Source organism: Triturus cristatus, chromosome 2_1 (assembly GCF_964204655.1).
Source record: "Triturus cristatus chromosome 2_1, aTriCri1.1, whole genome shotgun sequence".
Classification (NCBI taxonomy): Eukaryota; Metazoa; Chordata; class Amphibia; order Caudata; family Salamandridae; genus Triturus; species Triturus cristatus.
Window position 1 is genome coordinate 461,392,598 of NC_140581.1, and position 17,938 is coordinate 461,410,535.

The 17,938-nt window shown below is 40.5% G+C and overlaps 1 protein-coding gene across 1 annotated transcript; it reads right to left on the bottom strand.

The window, feature by feature from the left end:
- Window positions 1-1,291: 1,291 nt before the first annotated feature.
- Window positions 1,292-4,071, bottom strand: LOC146865475 (protein S100-Z-like). The gene is made up of 3 exons (XM_085640743.1): window positions 3,983-4,071; window positions 3,547-3,703; window positions 1,292-1,596 (listed from the first exon to the last, which is right to left on the bottom strand). The coding sequence occupies exons 2-3, from the start codon at window positions 3,685-3,687 to the stop codon at window positions 1,438-1,440; spliced, it is 300 nt and encodes a 99-aa protein (XP_085496869.1). The 5' UTR covers window positions 3,688-3,703; window positions 3,983-4,071; the 3' UTR covers window positions 1,292-1,437.
- Window positions 4,072-17,938: the final 13,867 nt, after the last annotated feature.

Below are 17,938 nucleotides of genomic sequence, written 5' to 3' on the forward strand. Positions count from 1 at the left end.
TCAGTAATGCCACTGACCATGTCATGAGTGATGTAATATGTGAGGTCATATGCAGCGCATTGCGGGGTCGCAAGTTATAGTTAACTCAGGTCCCTTTAACAGCTGAATTTTTCTGGTTTTGTATGAGTAAAATCTGTCCCTGACTATAATGTCCCTGTAACCTTTGTTTTTTTTAGTGAAAATATATATATATATATATATATATATATATATATATATATATATATATATATATTTTTATATATATATAGAGAGAGAGTGAGATAGATACACACACACACACACACAGATATATGAGTGTGTGTGCAATTAACTAAATAATTTTTCAAACCTTATCCTTTCAAAAATACAGTGCAATATTTCACAGAGGCTACACTGCGTCATTTTCGACAGTCAAATATAGCCAAATAAATCTTTGAGGTGCCACATCACTTTCGTAGACTCTTGCTTGGACTTTACTGACACTTGCACAGCACATTTTATTTGCTTACTCTTCAAAATTCAACCGCTCATGCGAAATACGTCAAAAAGAAAGAACTTGCTTTTCAAAGTGAATCTTAAATAAGAGACTAGCTAAGTTCCATGCAGGAAGTGGGTGATATTTGCATCAGCTTGATGGATGTGGGTCGGATCAGGTATAAATAAGGTCTGGGTGGTTCTACGCCTCAATATTTATGCAAAATAAACAGAAGCAAAGCTCGTTACCAAATCTCCATAAGAAAAAATATTGCTATGATGAGGCCAGCGCTGGCTGTAACATAATTTTTTTTTTCCTGTTACCCTTTCCCTCGCATCCTTTCTCTCATTGTCTGGCTAGCCGATTTCTTACCACCCCCCCTCCGGTTGTCTGTGTTGTCCAAGTCTACCCGAAATAAGGAAAGAATAGAGCACTTTAAAAAAAAAAATACTTTTAGCCATGCTCTACAACATGGCTGAAAGACTTTGGCAAAGCCAAAGCTCTGGTATAGGTGAGACCTACTGGCTTTGCCAATGGTTGTGTATGCTTTAGTCATAAGTATATAGTTGTGTCATTTGCTATACTGTTATTGTGGGTAAAGGTCACATTATAGCACTTCCTGTGATGTCACTGGGATCAAAGATCATATGATGTCACTATAATGTCATAGAGGGTCAAGATGTATGATGTCATTTCCACTTCCCGTGGCATCTGGGTGAATCGATATCCATGAGATAATTTGCTACTAAATCCCTGCCCACCAAGCATATCATACTTTTTTTGCATACATTAAATATTTTATATTCTCTGCTACAGACCAGAGTCAAGTAAATGTGAATTTTTTTTTTCAAATGTTTATTTTGTCATAATAATTATATATATAGACACCGATTTATAATGCTGATAGAATTTAGACAAAATCACTTAAACGACATTTCACGATCTCCACTGATAGATGAGATTACGGACCAATCTTGCCACTACTTTCCCTTTTTCTTTAGTTGTTCTTCGAAAAAGTCATTGCAGGCCACCGTCAGAGCAGCAACCAAAACGACAAACTCATTAAAATCCACTTCGTTGTCCTTATTGGAATCGAGATCGTTCATAATCTTGTCAACCAGCTGTGGATCCTTTTGACACTAAAGGTGAGAAGAAGAAAACAACGTCACGCACGCGAGCCACATTGATGTGAGAAGCAGGACTGCAGCCGTTCAACCTGGCACAATCTGCCTCTTGGGTTAAGGAGGAGGCATGAACACCCTTGTGCCAGAGCCTGCGTGTGCCGCCCTGCCCCCCCCCCCCCTTCCTCTCCACCCCCCCGGGAATTGGTTTTTGGCTCTGCCTCCCTTTCTCCACCAGCCGTCACTGAATGCGCAACAGCTGTAATTGGCCAGCATTTAAATACTCAAACAAAGCTGCAACGCGCCCCCACCCTGTCTCTTCCTGTGGCAACATGCTTTCTGAGGGACGAAGTGAATTGCGCCATGTTTACTGGTGACTAGACTTTTAGGGTGCTGGACTACACAAATTACGTACTAATGGCAGACGAACCTTTTTGGTTGGCATCACTTGGTGAAGTTTGCATCTTAGCATGGTACAAAAAACCCATTCTGCGGCATGGGTGTGTTGTAATGCCAGTGTGCAGCAGACCACAGATAGTGTTTCTCTGCAAGTTTAACAACTTTAGGGCATATTTACAAGCCCCTAATGCCACCAGAGGGTCACTTTTTCTGATGCTCCTGTGGCGTTGCTCCATACCCCATATTTACAAGGTGGCATTCAGCCACGTAACGTGGCTTAACGCCACCTTGTAAATATGCCCCTTTCCCCAGCAGCCCGCTGCATGGCAGAGCGGTGGGCAATGGATGTTGCTGTGGGCATTCCACCGCAACACCCATCACTTTTTGATGCTGCCCCATATTTACAAGTCTGGGGCAGCACTAAAAACTAAGGCCAGGCAAAACTTGCTCTTAGGATGGCAATACGATATTTTGCTCTCTCTCTGTGTGCTGCAACATACACACAAAATGGGCAAATCGCCATTATTGATTGTTTATGTGCAGGAAGGTGTTCCTTCCTACCCATAAACCATTGCCCCCGCAGGCAGGCACCCTTGCAACACATGGTAGGGGGCCTGCACTGGCGCAAAGCAACTTTTTTAGCACCTGCGCTAGGGGAAATGCATCCCTACGTTTTGAAAATATCAGAGACCGACATTGACAAATTTGGGGTTACGCTACACCCCAACATTATTTTCGACAGTCAAATATAGCCCAAAAAATATTTGAGGTGACACATCACTTTTGTAGACTCTTGCTTGGACTTCTCTGATGCTCGCGCAACACATTTTATTTGTTTACTCTTCAAAATTCAACCGCTCATGAGAAATACGTCAGAAAGAAAGGACCTGCTTCTAAAAGGGAATCCTACATAAGCGACTAGCAACGTTTCATGTAGAGAAGAGGGTGATATTTGCATCTCCTTGACACCTGTGGGTTGGATCAGGTATGACTAAGGTCTGGGGGTCTCTGCGCCTCAATGATTACACAAGAAATTCAGGAGCAGAGCTCATTCATTGCTGACAAAGCCTGCATGCAATCGCTGTAAGGCAACACCTTCATCACGCCCCAGAGCATGTGACCAACTGTGCACAGTGTACGGAGCCACCAGTTCAACCTGTTCACCACCTGCAGTTTCTATTGGTAGTATATATTTCCACAACAGACTAAACTAAGGCAAAATAATTAGGTCTATGACCTGCATAAATTTCACAGTCTGCTGTCCAGTGCTGACCGCATCATGCAATACCATTTACAGAGCATCAAAAAAGATCGCAAAAACTCCCACCAACGAATGGCACTTTAGCACATCATCCTGCAGATGATTAATTACTGGTGCTGACACTCTGTGCATAGGTGTCTCACACTATGTGTGAAATATTGTCACCATCACGAAAGAAGGCTACAATACATACTATATAAATAATCCCATGTTAATGTCTTCCAAAGCCCATCGGTTCCTCTACAGCGATGCCCTGGCTCCCACAGTCCCAGGTCCGCCCTTGCACGCCCGCTGACGGCCAGACTTACCGCCAGGAAATCTGTCAGCTCGCTGTGCAGGAGCAGCTTCAGCTCTCCCTTGTTGAGCTTGTACTTGTCGCCTTCCTTCCCCGAGTAATGGTGAAAGATGCGGATCAAGGTGTCCATTGCGGTCTCCAGTTGGGTCGGCATGGCGGACTGATGGCCACTGGAAATGAAAGAAAAGGGTCTAGTTACTAGAGCGGAGAACCTGGGAATGAGACCTGGAAGAGGTCAATATGCCCAACCAGTGCAGCAGGTCAGATGCAGAAGCTAATTTGAAAATTGCTGGAATTTCATGTCTAATTCACTGGTCAGCTTTGCAGCATCAACCATCACAAGAATATGTGCGTGCTCAAACGGGCCAGCTTCCGCCAGTGTGAAGGAGCTCGTCGTGTACCTTGAGTCCAAGCCACAAAATATGAAAAGCAATGGGTCATCTACATACCTGACAGTGCTTGGTCCTCAAAAACGGAGTATCTCCAACAGGTGATGCTCGTCAAGGTGCAGGAGCCTTTATACCTTTGGCCACACCCCAGCACAGCTATTTCTCATTGAAGAGTCGGACCTCGGGCCAATGACAGCAGGGCAAAGGTATCTTCACTACTTGCGTCATCTTGCCGTGAGTTTCAATTGGATGCTTCCTCCTGAAGCCTTTTTTTCAATCACCTGCAATGACAGGTAAGAGCCTCTGTCACCTTGCAAACCTTCCAGGGGGGATGTTCTCTAAAGGAGGTGGGAGGAGGGACCCTGACTCTTCTTCATTAGAGCAGGTAGGAAGGAAATGCAATTAGTTGCTAGGAAGCAAAGAGGGAAAAATACCCAAAATAGCACGCAGGAGACAGGGAATATGTTGTTTTGCTTCAGCGGAGGCAGAGGTCCCCCAGGGAGCTTGGGCTGAAGACGGTGCTGAGCTACAGGTGAAGGTAAGAAAGGAAGTGACAAAGTGGCACAGCTCACGCCTATGATGAGACCTGATTGATTTCTGGTACATTAATGTTCGCCATGGTGCCCATTTACTAGAGAGAAAATAAGAATGCGCCCAGAAACAGAACCAACATGTGCACAAGAATAGACACAACCATCTCAATCCCTACCCATGAATTTAAGGAATCAGTCCCACAAGAGAAGGGCATGTACGTCAGATGGAAGTCAAAGAAACAGTGGTGGGCACAGGGATGAAGTTTAAACCGTCATCTAACTCTCAAAGGTGCCAAGGCCTCATGAATAGATACTGGTAGCAGGCAACTTTTTAATACATACAACATTCAAAATGACTATGAATTAATCGTATGGCAGGAATAAGTGATTCGTGTTTACAGATTATTTCAAGAAATAACGAGTTTATGTGCCTAGTGTGTCTTTGCTAAATCTGGAGGGAGCTCTATTCACAAATATTGGGAGCTCCTTAGAGCCATGCAAACAAGAGGCAATGCTTTGCGCCAGGTGCATGCAAAGCGCCTGCACGCTGGGCGAGCATCCTGCAAACACAAGCTCTCTGTAACCAGGCAACAGGCAAAACCGATGCTCGCTCCAAAGGGCAGTCAGACCTTGCGCGCCCATGAGAAGGCTTCTCGAAGCACGTGCTGCATGTGCGGTGTGCAGGACTTGAGGATGAGGATGCGAGGGCACGTGTGCACGGCAGACTGCAGAAAAGAGAACGACACGTTACCACACTCTTGTTCTTATACAGCACTAGCAGTGGAAGCAGCGTACACTTTGATGCAGAAATACCTTTTATTGGCTTCACACCAGACGAGGACCTACTGTTAGCACAGCAATGTGAGCAAGTTGCAATGTGAGCATTTGGAGTTTGAAACATGAAAAGTGTGGGAACAGGGAAGGGAGATAGTTGCCATTTACTGCACTGCACAAACATGGCATCAAATCAAAAAACAGAACATATTTTGGCCCCTGAGGAGGATTTAATATTCGTTACTATCTGTCCTATTCATCTTCATTCAAGTTGTTACTCAGAAGGTGGTCCTCCCCTCAAGAGAGGAAACCTCAGAGGTCTGCTGAAAACGCAGGCCCTGGGCACCCCGCTGGGCGTTATGACAGGGCGGCATGCAGCCGCAGCACTTCAAGCCACACCAAAGGCAGGACAGTCCAGGGAGGGCAGGTGGTTCATAATGACTGGAACGAGGACAAATAGGACTAAGAGTAATGAAGGTAGCTGTAAATAATCAGGAAACTACATTTATGTAGCCGGTTCTCATTCCAGACATTACTCAAGAGGAATGCCACAGCCCCACACAGCCTTTGGAGGGCCAAAAGAAGACAGCAAAAAGCCACCTATTCTGCAACGACCAGTACCTTTGATAGAGAAAATATGACAATGGATCAGAGCACTAAAATTATTCACAAAGGTATTAGAGGAGGCCTGCTATACTTGGCTCGCGCCTACTCGAGAGAGACAAGCAAACACAGTAAGCTTAGGTCTCGTGCCCTGCTTGTCTCGAGAGGTGAGAGTCCGTGGAATGTTGAGGGGTCTTTGTATTGTAAGGGGGACGGTTGGTTGGGCAGTTGATTTGGGCTTGCCAAGAGAAGGGCCCGCTCTTACCTGTGTCGGAGAATAAATCCTCTTACCTCCTGCAGCCGACGTGTGTGTGTTGGTTTTTCACTACAATTCTTCGTGATGATCTAAAGGTATTAGAGGAGGCCCAAGTCGCCAACCAACATTTTCCCCCCAGAAGGATGACTTTAAATTCCACAACTACCCATTCCCACCCCCTGCTCTGAGGGCTAATACCCTAAACCCTAATTAAAAAACTACCGACCCTCCCCATCCCTAGAAAATACTCTGACCCCCACAGCCCTGAAAACTACCCCTGACACCCCCAGCCCTGAAAACGCCCCGATCTCCCTAGCCCTGAAAACTACCCCTGACACCCCCAGCCCTGAAAACGCCCCAACCTCCCTAGCCCTGAAAACTAGCCCAAACCCCCAGCCTAGAAAACAACCCCGACCCACCCCCAGCCCAGAAAAGTAGCCCGACAAACCCCCAGCCACCAAAACGACCCTGACCCCCCCAGCCCTGAAAACTAGCCCGAACCCCCAGCCCAGAAAAAAAAACCTGACCCACCCCACAGCCCTGAAAACTACTCCTGACACCCCCAGCCCTGAAAACGACCCGACCTCCCCAGCCCCGAAAACTAGCCCAAACCCCCCAGCCCAGAAAACCACCCCTGAGCCACCCCAGCCCAGAAAACCACCCTCGACCCACCCCCAGCCCACAAAAATACCCCCGACCCACTCCCCAGCACCCAGCCCACAAAACTACCCCCAACCCCCACAGCCCATAAAACTACCCCGACCCACCAGCTCAGAAAACAACCCCTGACCCCCATCCCATGGAAATGCGAGGACCATGTTGGTCAACAGACCTCCATCATGTCCTTCCTTTAACTCTCTTACTCTAAAATCTACGCTCTGGTCAAGGCTACTGGACCTGCAAGCTCACCGTCAGACTCTGTCCCTCCACAGACTTCAAGAACATTCTTCGGTCTGTGACTGCCTCACATTTTGCAATGATTATATTCAGCAACTCCTCATCATCATTCGCCTGCTCATCAGCCCTCAGGATATCCCGACTCCATTCATTTACCAATCTCAAATGAGCCATTCCTTGAACAACTGAGAAAAAGCATACCATTTTCTCACATTTGTTACTTCCTTGAGCACAACAATGTAACCTCAGAGTATACACATTTGGTCCTGCCCTGGAATCTGCTCTGATGTCTGGCTGGGATGTTCTAACGACCACTGTGGACAAGAATGTAGTCCCTGTATTCCAACTGAACCTGTCCACAGTATTTGACACAGTCCACCAATACTCATCTAGAGGGAACCTGGCATCATGGGAGTCATCCTTGTCTACTCCACCTCATCTTTATTTAACAGATCAAGCATTGTTTTGCTGATCCTTTTCACAGCACCACCTTTCAGTATTGAGGCATGCTAACCATAAGTCTCAATTAGCATTCCACTGCTCTTCAACATATTGCCTTATCTCGTCACGTATTTCAGCCTTACCTGCTATACCTACCTGAGTGAACCTAAGTTGGCGATAAGCCTAGGGGAGATTTACAGCTCAGGATTTCGCCAGTCTGGCTCAGTGGGTCACTCTTATTTGCTAATCAATCTTTGTCAGGGGCAGCCTCATCTCTCAATCACTCCTCACACGAATACCTCCAACTAGAAATGGATCTTCTAAAATGATACAAAATCTAAAAACGTCCATGCTTAGAATTTATCTCAACCGATATATACTTTGATTTATTTCTTCATCCTGGATACAGTAGCAATCTCTTCCCTTCCATCTTCCTTCCCCACCCCTCTATCAACTGTGGCTACATCCTCATGGCCTAACTCTCCTAATCATAATTCCCCTTTTTCACTCTTTCTCCCTGTTCCCCTTTACTCCTCCTTTAACTTTTTACATCTGCTCCTTTTCATACCTTTTTATCTCACCTCATTTCTGCTCCTCCTTTTCCATACTTTTCACTTTTTTTTACCTCCCCTACCACTTCCACTTCAAATCATTTCCACTTGCTTTTCGGTCATGACTTTCTTCCATTATTTCCTCCTAAGTCTCCACCCCTTGACAAAACACATCCCTCCCTGTTTATTCATCTTTATTCATCTGTTTTAAACGTCCTTTTTCTCTGCCTCCTTCCACACTCTACTAGTTTGTATATCTTCACAAATGTTTTCTATCGATTCCTGGTTTATGTTAGTTCTACGTTCCTAGCATTTTTCTTTTCTCAAGAAGGAGATTGCATGATCTCTAGTGTGGTGATTCTATTAAAGAGCACCGATACCTAGCTGGGTAGACTTCTGCTATAAAAACACATCGACTAAATCAATTAATAAAAAACTTTACTTGGTGTACCGTCAAGAACATTGACAGAGAGAAAAATGGGAGTGGTTATGAGCAATTGTTTCCTGATTTAATTATGTCACAAAAGTACATTCTACATCATGCCTACTCTAAAGTGAAGATACCCACATTTAGGATTCCTTCAAAACCTGCAATCTAGATATCCCCTGTGCTTTTACTTCTTGACTATGCAAACAGACTCTAGTTGGGGATCACACTCTCCATGGTATAATGATTACAAAGAATACAGACCGCTCCGTCAAGAAAACTGCTATACTTTCATCTTCGTGACTGCATCTCATCTGTCATTCAAGCTCTTCATTGGCTGTCTATTACCAGATGCTCAACTTTCAAGGCCCTATGGATCACTCATCAGGCCATCCATGACGAAAGACCACCATCATCTAAGTGAAGCTCAAAGGATTTTCACAGAAGAGAGCGTTGTGATGTAGGCTGGGACCCCGGCTTAGTATTCCTCTATACAAAAAGAATCACATTGGTGACAACTCTTCCTACAGACAAGCAGAACAATTTTGGAACTTGTATACAGCAAAGATAAGAAATATTGAAGACCACCTGAAATACGTGAAGGCAATGTAAACGTGGCTCTTTCTAAGATGATGCTACAATGACTCAATCAATCAGGATATGTAGAATGCAGCTGTTTCACCCATGAGGGTCTCGAAGCTGTGGGATCCGGTATAAAGATAGAATATCGACGGGAAAATATCGACTAGCATTAATATCGTGGTAAGAATATCGACTGTGAAAAATATCGTTATAGAAAATATCTTTTTAAAAAATATCGTTTCGTGAGAATGACAAAAATATCGTCATAAAAAAATATCGATGAACAGAATATCGTTGAAGAAAATGTCGTTTCATATAATATCGACAGAAAAATATAAGTTGTATTATGTTTTTAAAAAACGTACAAAACTCCTACTAGTAATAATATGTGTTAAAAAATATTTTCTACAAAAGAATTGTTAACATTTTAGTAGCGGGTTATTGGTATTATAGGGGATAAGGGTGGGTAGTAATTTAAAATTTGGTTTTTAAAAAATTTATAAAATATAAACAAATTAGAAAATATTTAAGAAATCCAAATTTTAAATTGAAATTTCGAATTCTTCACGAAATTAAATTTGTAATTAAATTTTATAATTTCAAATAAAAATTTTAGGAACGGGTTTTTGGTATTATAGGGGATTAGGGTGGGTAGTAATTTAAAAATGTAGTGTTTAAAAATTGTATAAAATATTAATAAATTAGAAATTTATAATGAAATCAAATTTTAACCTCGAAATTTAAAATTTTACACGAAATTTATATTTATATTTTAATATTAATAAAAAATATTACATTAATATTGAAGAAGCGTTATTTTGGTATTATAGGGGAATAGGGTCTAAAAAATAATTTAGATAGAAAAATTTATATTGTTTACTAACCTGCACATTTCCTGACTTATGTTGGATTGGAGTTAGAATAGTAAATTATTATAAAATATAAACAAATTTGAAAATAATTAAGAAATTAAAAATTTAATTTTAAATTTCTAATTGTTTACGATTTTAAATTTGTAATTAAATTTAAAAATTTCAAATAAAAAATTTAGGAGCGGGTTTTTGGTATTATAGGGGATTAGGGTGGGTAGTAATTTAAAAATGTAGTCTTTAAAAATTGCATAAAATATTAATAAATTAGAAATGTATCATGAAATCAAAATTTAACATCGAAATTAAAATTTTTACACGAAATTTATTTTTTAATATTAATAAAAAATATTAAATTAATATTGAAGAAGCGTTATTTTGGTATTATAGGGGAATAGGGTCTAAAAAATAATTTAAATAGAAAAATTTATTTTGTTTACTAACCTGCACATTTCCTGACTTATGTTGGATTGGAGTTAGAATAGTAATTTATTATGGTTTACTATCCAGCACTTTCCCTGACTTATGTTGGATTGGAGTTAGAATAGTAATTTATTATGGTTTACTATCCAGCACTTTCCCTGAGTTATGTTATGTTTGGAGTTAGAATAGTAATTTATTATGGTTTACTATCCAGCACTTTCCCTGACTTATGTTGGATTGGAGTTAGAATAGTAATTTGTTATGGTTTACTATCCAGCACTTTCCCTGAGTTATGTTATGTTTGGAGTTAGAATAGTAATTTATTATGGTTTACTATCCAGCAGTTTCCATGACTTATGTTGGATTGGAGTTAGAATAGTCATTTATTATGGTTTACTATCCAGCACTCTCCCTGACTTATGTTATGGTTTACTATCCAGCACTTTCCCTGACTTATGTTATGTTTGGAGTTAGAATAGTAATTTATTATGGTTTACTATCCAGCACTTTCCCTGACTTATGTTGGATTGGAGTTAGAATAGTAATTTATTATGGTTTACTATCCAGCACTTTCCCTGACTTATGTTGGATTGGAGTTAGAATAGTAATTTATTATGGTTTACTATCCAGCACTTTCCCTGACTTATGTTATGTTTGGAGTTAGAATAGTAATTTATTATGGTTTACTATCCAGCACTTTCCCTGACTTATGTTGGATTGGAGTTAGAATAGTAATTTATTATGGTTTACTATCCAGCACTTTCCCTGACTTATGTTGGATTGGAGTTAGAATAGTAAATTATTATGGTTTACTATCCAGCACTTTCACTGACTTATGTTATGTTTGGAGTTAGAATAGTAATTTATTATGGTTTACTATCCAGCACTTTCCCTGACTTATGTTGGATTGGAGTTAGAATAGTAATTTATTATGGTTTACTATCCAGAACTTTCCCTGACTTATGTTGGATTGGAGTTAGATTAGTAATTTCTCATGGTTTACTATCCAGCACTTTCCCTGAGTTATGTTATGTTTGGAGTTAGAATAGTAATTTATTATGGTTTACTATCCAGCACTTTCCCTGACTTATGTTGGATTGGAGTTAGAATAGTAATTTATTATGGTTTACTATCCAGAACTTTCCCTGAGTTTACAATTTATTTTTGATCAAAAGGGTATTTAGTCCTCTGGAACGCGTAGACCCTCGGTCTGAGTCGTCACATACTGTAACTACATATTCTGTGGGAAAGTTATGTCAATCCTGGCTGCGACATTCCACCTTAGCATCTGTCAAAGTTCATTTATCGAAGTTACATGACAAAATAGATTTGAATTCTTTTGTTAAAGGTCCTGTGGGTGGCAGAACCAAAAGGTGGGCGTATGCTATTTACAACGAAGTGTGGAAATTTTCGCAAATTGAGGCGGCTTCAAGATTGAGAGCTATTGACCAAGCAAACATGGAAAAGGTTTTAGCCGTTATAGATAACAGCATTAGCACTCTCTCTTCCAGAATTTATACATTAGATAATATTGTTTCGTCAGTTGTTGATATTGTGCATGATGATATGTCTGTGTTATATAATGGTCAAAACCAGTTGCGTTCTGTTATGCAGTTTGCATGGACATTGCAGACGTTAAAGGCAGGGAGGGTCCCTTGGGACTATTTGAGCACTACATCGTTATTCATTCCTTTTAACATTACTGATAAGCAGCTATTTATGTCCATGAAAGATGCTAAATATTCATTATTACATATTGAAAAATTAGAACCGTTACCTTTCTCTGTGGCGGAAATCAATTCAGTCACGTGGCTTATATACGGGTTGATAACTCTACCGTTCGCACTTCTTAAGTTTACGTCTTGTATGAAACATTATGCTCTGGGTAGATATGAACAGCTGGGCACCGCTTTCATACATGAGGTTTGGTCCCTCCCCTTTACGTATAGATGTACTAGGGACGGAACTGAGGTTTATCTGAAGGGTGAGGAATGTACCACGACACCAGATCATTCCTTGGTATGTAGGCACATTCAATTACACGGTGCATGCAATGTACAAGCCCCGATTTTGGCCTGCGTCCTACGAGGTGTCCCAGTGCCTGTGATTACGCCTTCTTTGATGCTGCTTGCAAACAGTAGTTATTTAATTTTGAATAATGAAGCTTGCTGCGGGATGTTAGTGGGAATCCCATATATAGTAACTGTATCGGAGAGGGTTGTCTCCTGCAATAATGTTCTCTTTTCACCCCCGCACGGGCGGCTGGATGTTTCCATCTGGCCTTCGATTCCAACCTTGAAAGCAGAGTTCAACAAGTTGAGCAGAATAAGAGCTGTATTGTTCCAAAAAGAGGTGTCATTGACTTCCTCTCGTGAAACATTTGTCCTTCACGTTGCTAATACGCGCACTGAGGTACAGGCGGTTTTGAATACTGACCTCCCCCTACATTTCGGAGCTTTGATCCTAACTATTTTCAATGCCTCGTCCACGACCGGCCTGGCTCATTTTTTTAAACTTGTAGGGTCAGGCCTCGTGACCTCTTTCCAAACTATTTTTGGTGTGATTCCGGCATTTTTTCATTCGATTTTCTCGAGCATCTTTGGAGGTGTTCCGCTGCTTCTGGCGCTGGTGGCAGGTGTGCTGCTTTTACTTTTCATACCACGGAATGGCTGCTGTTTCTGTGCCACACGAGCACCTGTCACGTCTGCATCTTCTTCGTGATAGGATGCTTGACTTTTATGGTACTCTGCCATTGGCGACTTTAAGCCTGGCATATGGATTATCCTTCAGGTATTCCTACTTCACCTGCGTGTAACCTGTATTTCACTGCCTGGATTGTCCCTTTGAATGGCCTCTGGATTTGTGCTTGACCAACACGGTGTCTCCGGTGCCGGATTTCGATCGACTGATGAGGCCCTTAGTGTCTCACGAGTTGGCCTGCTCTGGTGTCCGGATTATGGCTTGTGGTGCGGCGCATGGTATCCTGGGTAATTGGGACATATCAACGGCTGCCTACGACTTCTTGGCTATGAGCTATTTAGAGGAACATTCCGGTTGCCCTCTGATTGTGCTAGAGGCTCCGATGGTTGAAGAACACGTATGTTCCTTTTCTTTAATTAATTGGATGGCTGAGACTTTTAGTGGCCCTGCAAACGATTTTTTGTTGGAAGCAGTTGCCACGTATGCTGCCTATACATTCATGGATTAACTGAACTATCCTCCTTTGCGCCTGTGCTACTGGACAGCAACCTAGTGCAGCATTCATTTTTTTTTTCTAATCATTGTGTTACTTATAGTATTTGGATGATAGTAGTTGTTAATATATGAAGTAAATTGTACATTTACTTAGCAAGTTTAAATAATTTTTGTTAGCTATCTAAGTAGACATGGATAAGGTAGTTAATAAATGTTTTTACATGTAAGTTTCTGGTCGTTGTTGATAAGTTCAACATGTTCTTTTTTCACTCTAAAGAAGAACACTTTTTAATTTAGGGAGTTTATCTACTTTATGCTAAGTTCGAATGAAAAAAGCAATGGGATTTTACTTACTTCAAGTGTAGTATGACGTTTTGTAGTTGTAGTCGTAGGTTTGTATTTTCTTCTCTCAGCAAGGTAACTGTTTTTCTCCAAGTTTGGCCCAAAAATGGTAAATTACGTTCAGTGTATAATTGTTTTTATATTAGTGAGTTAATTAATGGTAGCTTTTGATTGGTTCAATTAGTGAAATTTCAAAATCATTGGTCGAGAACGTTATTTAGAATTAGAAAACCGTTAAATAATTATATGTGTGAATAGTTTTGTAAGGTTAAATAGTTAAAAAAAAGTGTGTAAGATAAAAGAATAGTGCATATCGAGTTGGTAATAAAAAGACGATATTTTTTGTATATTTCTATAAGCAGATAGGTCGTCGATGTTAGTGTAGTCGATATATATGTCTAAGGTCATGTTATTTAAAATAAAGTCGATCATGTAGTAGTCGATATTTATGTTGTCGATATTAGTGTGAACGATATTAGGGTTGTCGATAAAAAAAAATCGATATTTGTGTGAATCCTTGTTTAAGTATAGGATGACGATATTAATGTAAGCGATATTTTAGTGACGATATTTATTTCTGACGATATTTATGTTAACGATATTCCATCATGGAACCGTGGGATCCTGCTGACTAGACCTAACCGAAACTCATGACTGAGAGGGATAGACAATGGCTCCTCCAATGTTCAAACTGGGCAAGCTCTGTTGTATATGTACTTTTACTGGCTCTATAGTAATTGCTCCTCTGTCGGTGTTGGGTGGGCTCCTCAGAGAACATACTATGGGTTTTGTTATATTGCACAGTCCTTCAGCTGACACCTGTGCTGACCCAGCCGGCTTACACTATGACAACATTTTCTAATAATCATACTTACATTGATTGCACTCTGCTGCTCTTGTGTGGAATTCTCAGGCATATAGCAAGGTACAATTGCTGCTCCTCCAACATTCTGGAGTGCAGTCATAAAGCATATAATGAATACTTGTAATAGTCGTTCCTCTGCCATTTCTGGATGTACTCTCTAGAGCACATACTCAGTGATTCCTCCGTAAATAAATAAGTGATGGTGTCCATAGTTTTGCTCTGACACTGGCAGCCAGTGCTATTGAAAGCTGGGGGTGCTGAATACAAAGGATGTATAATATGTGTGCAGGGTACCCTGAAATTTTAGACACCCCAAAATTCACCTCAATCGGAATGTCCACTTTTACTGGAGAAGGTGTTAAACCTCAATTTTTATGAGACAACGTGCCTCCATGTTAAGGCACCTCCGAATGCATCAAGATATCAAGGAAAACATTTAATTAAATAAATGGTGGACCTACCTAATAACTGAGATCTAGATCAATGAAATATTTTAAGGGTTTTATTTCAAGATTTAAAAGTAAAGTGATACAGGGTCAATACCAAAAGGGCAATACAAATGTATGGAGAATTAGAAATTATAATATGTCATCAAGTGGGCAGCAAAATGAGGATAGTACCAGACAGCATCCCTAGTAGAAGAGGAATGTTTTCTGGGTCATCCTCAAAATTGCGGGTTTTGATACATTATTTGTGCATATGAAATTAACACGACTGCAGAATCAATGTCTTGTGCTCAACTATATCATTTCATTAGCAGATCTAGGCACAATAAAATTAAATAGTTGTAGTTTCATAACTGAACCGAGGAAGTTCATCAAAGTCAGCAGGAACAACAACAATGGAAATAAACAAATAATAATAATCTGCTTGATCATATGCTCCAGAAACAAATGTGAAATATGCAGGTGAAAGCCGTGAATGACGAGGGTGAATTCTATTTTGGACAAGACGGTGTTTACACCTTAATTGAGGCCTGGTTAACAAGGATAAGAAAAAGGTACTTTTACACATCATAAAGAATTTGTTTAAAAAGAAACAGTACTCTATCAGTGTATACATGTGTGATCCAGTGTGAAAATACATTCTACATGTTAATTATGGTGCATAGAAATATAAATATATACTGTAAATGGGCTAGGGCAACTTCAATCAAAATATCAATAAACTCAATAATTGCAGATACATAAATAAAAACCTTAGTGACACTAATATATAGAAAAATACAAAATATTTATTTTTTATATATGGTAATGAATCTGAGCGAAAGTGACTGAATCATTATGCATCTTTTGGATAGAAATTGATTAAAAATAATTCTTTGACTACATTCATTGATCCAATAGTTCAAAGTAAATTTGCAAAGATAGTTCTTCAATACACATATCCAGTTCATAAATCCACAGTATATATTACTAAAAGGAGTATCCAATGAACATATGATTTGTCGGGTGGTTTCCAAGATGAATCGCTACGCACGTTTCGGCAGCCCACACTGCCTTCCTCAGGAGTTCCACCTCCAAAACAGTATGTTCGCTGAATAAGAAATTCTGAAATTTATAGAGGACTGTTATTGATTTTGAAAAAAATGTATATATACGGTCAAAGGTACTAGGGGAGCAGGTAACTTCAATCCTATAACAAAATAATAATCAATGAGGGTAGAGTCTAGGATGGAATACTCCACCAGAGATTCCAATATCGTTTCATCGTTGGTAGGAGAACCTAATACTTTAGTGACTAGAACATGGGACTGGAAAGACCAGTTGTCCTCAGAGCAACAATTTTCACATAATGTGTTTTAGAGGTGGAACTCCTGAGGAAGGCAGTGTGGGCTGCCGAAACAGCCGTAGCGATTCATCTTGGAAACCACCCGACAAATCATATGTTCATTGGATACTCCTTTTAATAATATATACTGTGGATTTATGAACTGGATATGTGTATTGAAGAACTATCTTTGCAAATTTACTTTGAACTATTGGATCAATGAATGTAGTCAAAGAATTATTTTTAATCAATTTCTATCCAAAAGATGCATATTGATTCAGTCACTTTCGCTCAGATTCATTACCGTATATAAAAAATAAATATTTTGTATTTTTCTATATTAGTGTCATTAATTTTTTATTTATGTATCTGCAATTATTGAGTTTATTGTTATTTTGATTGAAGTTGCCCTAGCCCATTTACAGTATGTATTTCCCTGTCTAGGTGAACTTCACTATAGTTTTACAGGAGGCCCCTTGTCTTTGCATAGAAATATAAACGCATAAAAACTTGTCCAAAATAGTTGCGTCCACCTCTTGTCTCATGTCTCTTTCATCCACCACCAAACATTCCCTGTCCCTTTATCTCACCTTTATCTCACTCTTGCAGGTTCTTTTTCATCCTTGCTTTCTTTGTAACTGTTTTCCTTTTTTCTCTTCCTCCTTTTTTACCCCTTAAGTGTTTTTCTCTGTCTTGCTCTAGGCCAAAGCCTGATGAGGAAATAGTGGCTATTCCTAAAAAGTAAGTGCTGGTGAGCCTCGCTTGCAACCACCAGCTCAAATTACAAACTGCATGTTCTAAATCTGGCTCTACAACACCCATATCTATTTGCTGGTTGTGTAATTACTACTTCTGTATGTTGCTTGCTGCTGCCCATGGGTGGTCACCTTACAGGATTTTCTGTGGCTGGTGATATAATGCCCATTCCCATGGTTGTCCATGGCCAGCTGCATAAGATCCTAGTGTTGCATGATCTTGCTTCTCAGACTTTTCAGAACAGATACAAAAGATAATTGTATAATTTCCAGTTCTTATGGTTTGATCCCTACTGCTCCTGGGTGGAGACCTGAGGCTACACCACGGCTGGTCATATAATGTTTATTCCACTGCCCTCCATCGTAGACACAAAGTCCATTTTCTATGGCTAGTTGAATGCCCGTTCCTGTAAACTGAGTCTACGGCTACTCACTGGTCTCTTTAGAACATATACAATCTCTATTTCTTCACCTGGCTTCTCTGCCACGGCTGGGTGGGCTCCAAAGCAAATATAAAACTGATGAAAGATTGTGCCTCACAAAGGGCTCATCACCTCTGCAGCATCACTGCATGTGGGTGAACTCCAGAGCATATACAATAGCGGATGTAAGATTGCACCTTATAAGGAGAGGAGCCTTCCCCTCTGGGCAGTTCCCCACCCTTTATATTCAGAGTGTCTTATGGTGCATCATACAGACCACCCCAAAGACAGTAGGTATACCACATATGCAA

Excerpts from the sequence above, each read along its gene's own strand:
- LOC146865475 (XM_085640743.1), bottom strand. The coding sequence starts at position 3,687 with ATGCCGACCCAACTGGAGACCGCAATGGACACCTTGATCCGCATCTTT. Across the intron at positions 1,597-3,546 it reads AGCTGACAGATTTCCTGGCG|TGTCAAAAGGATCCACAGCT; the intron begins GTAAGTCTGGCC and ends TCTCACCTTTAG.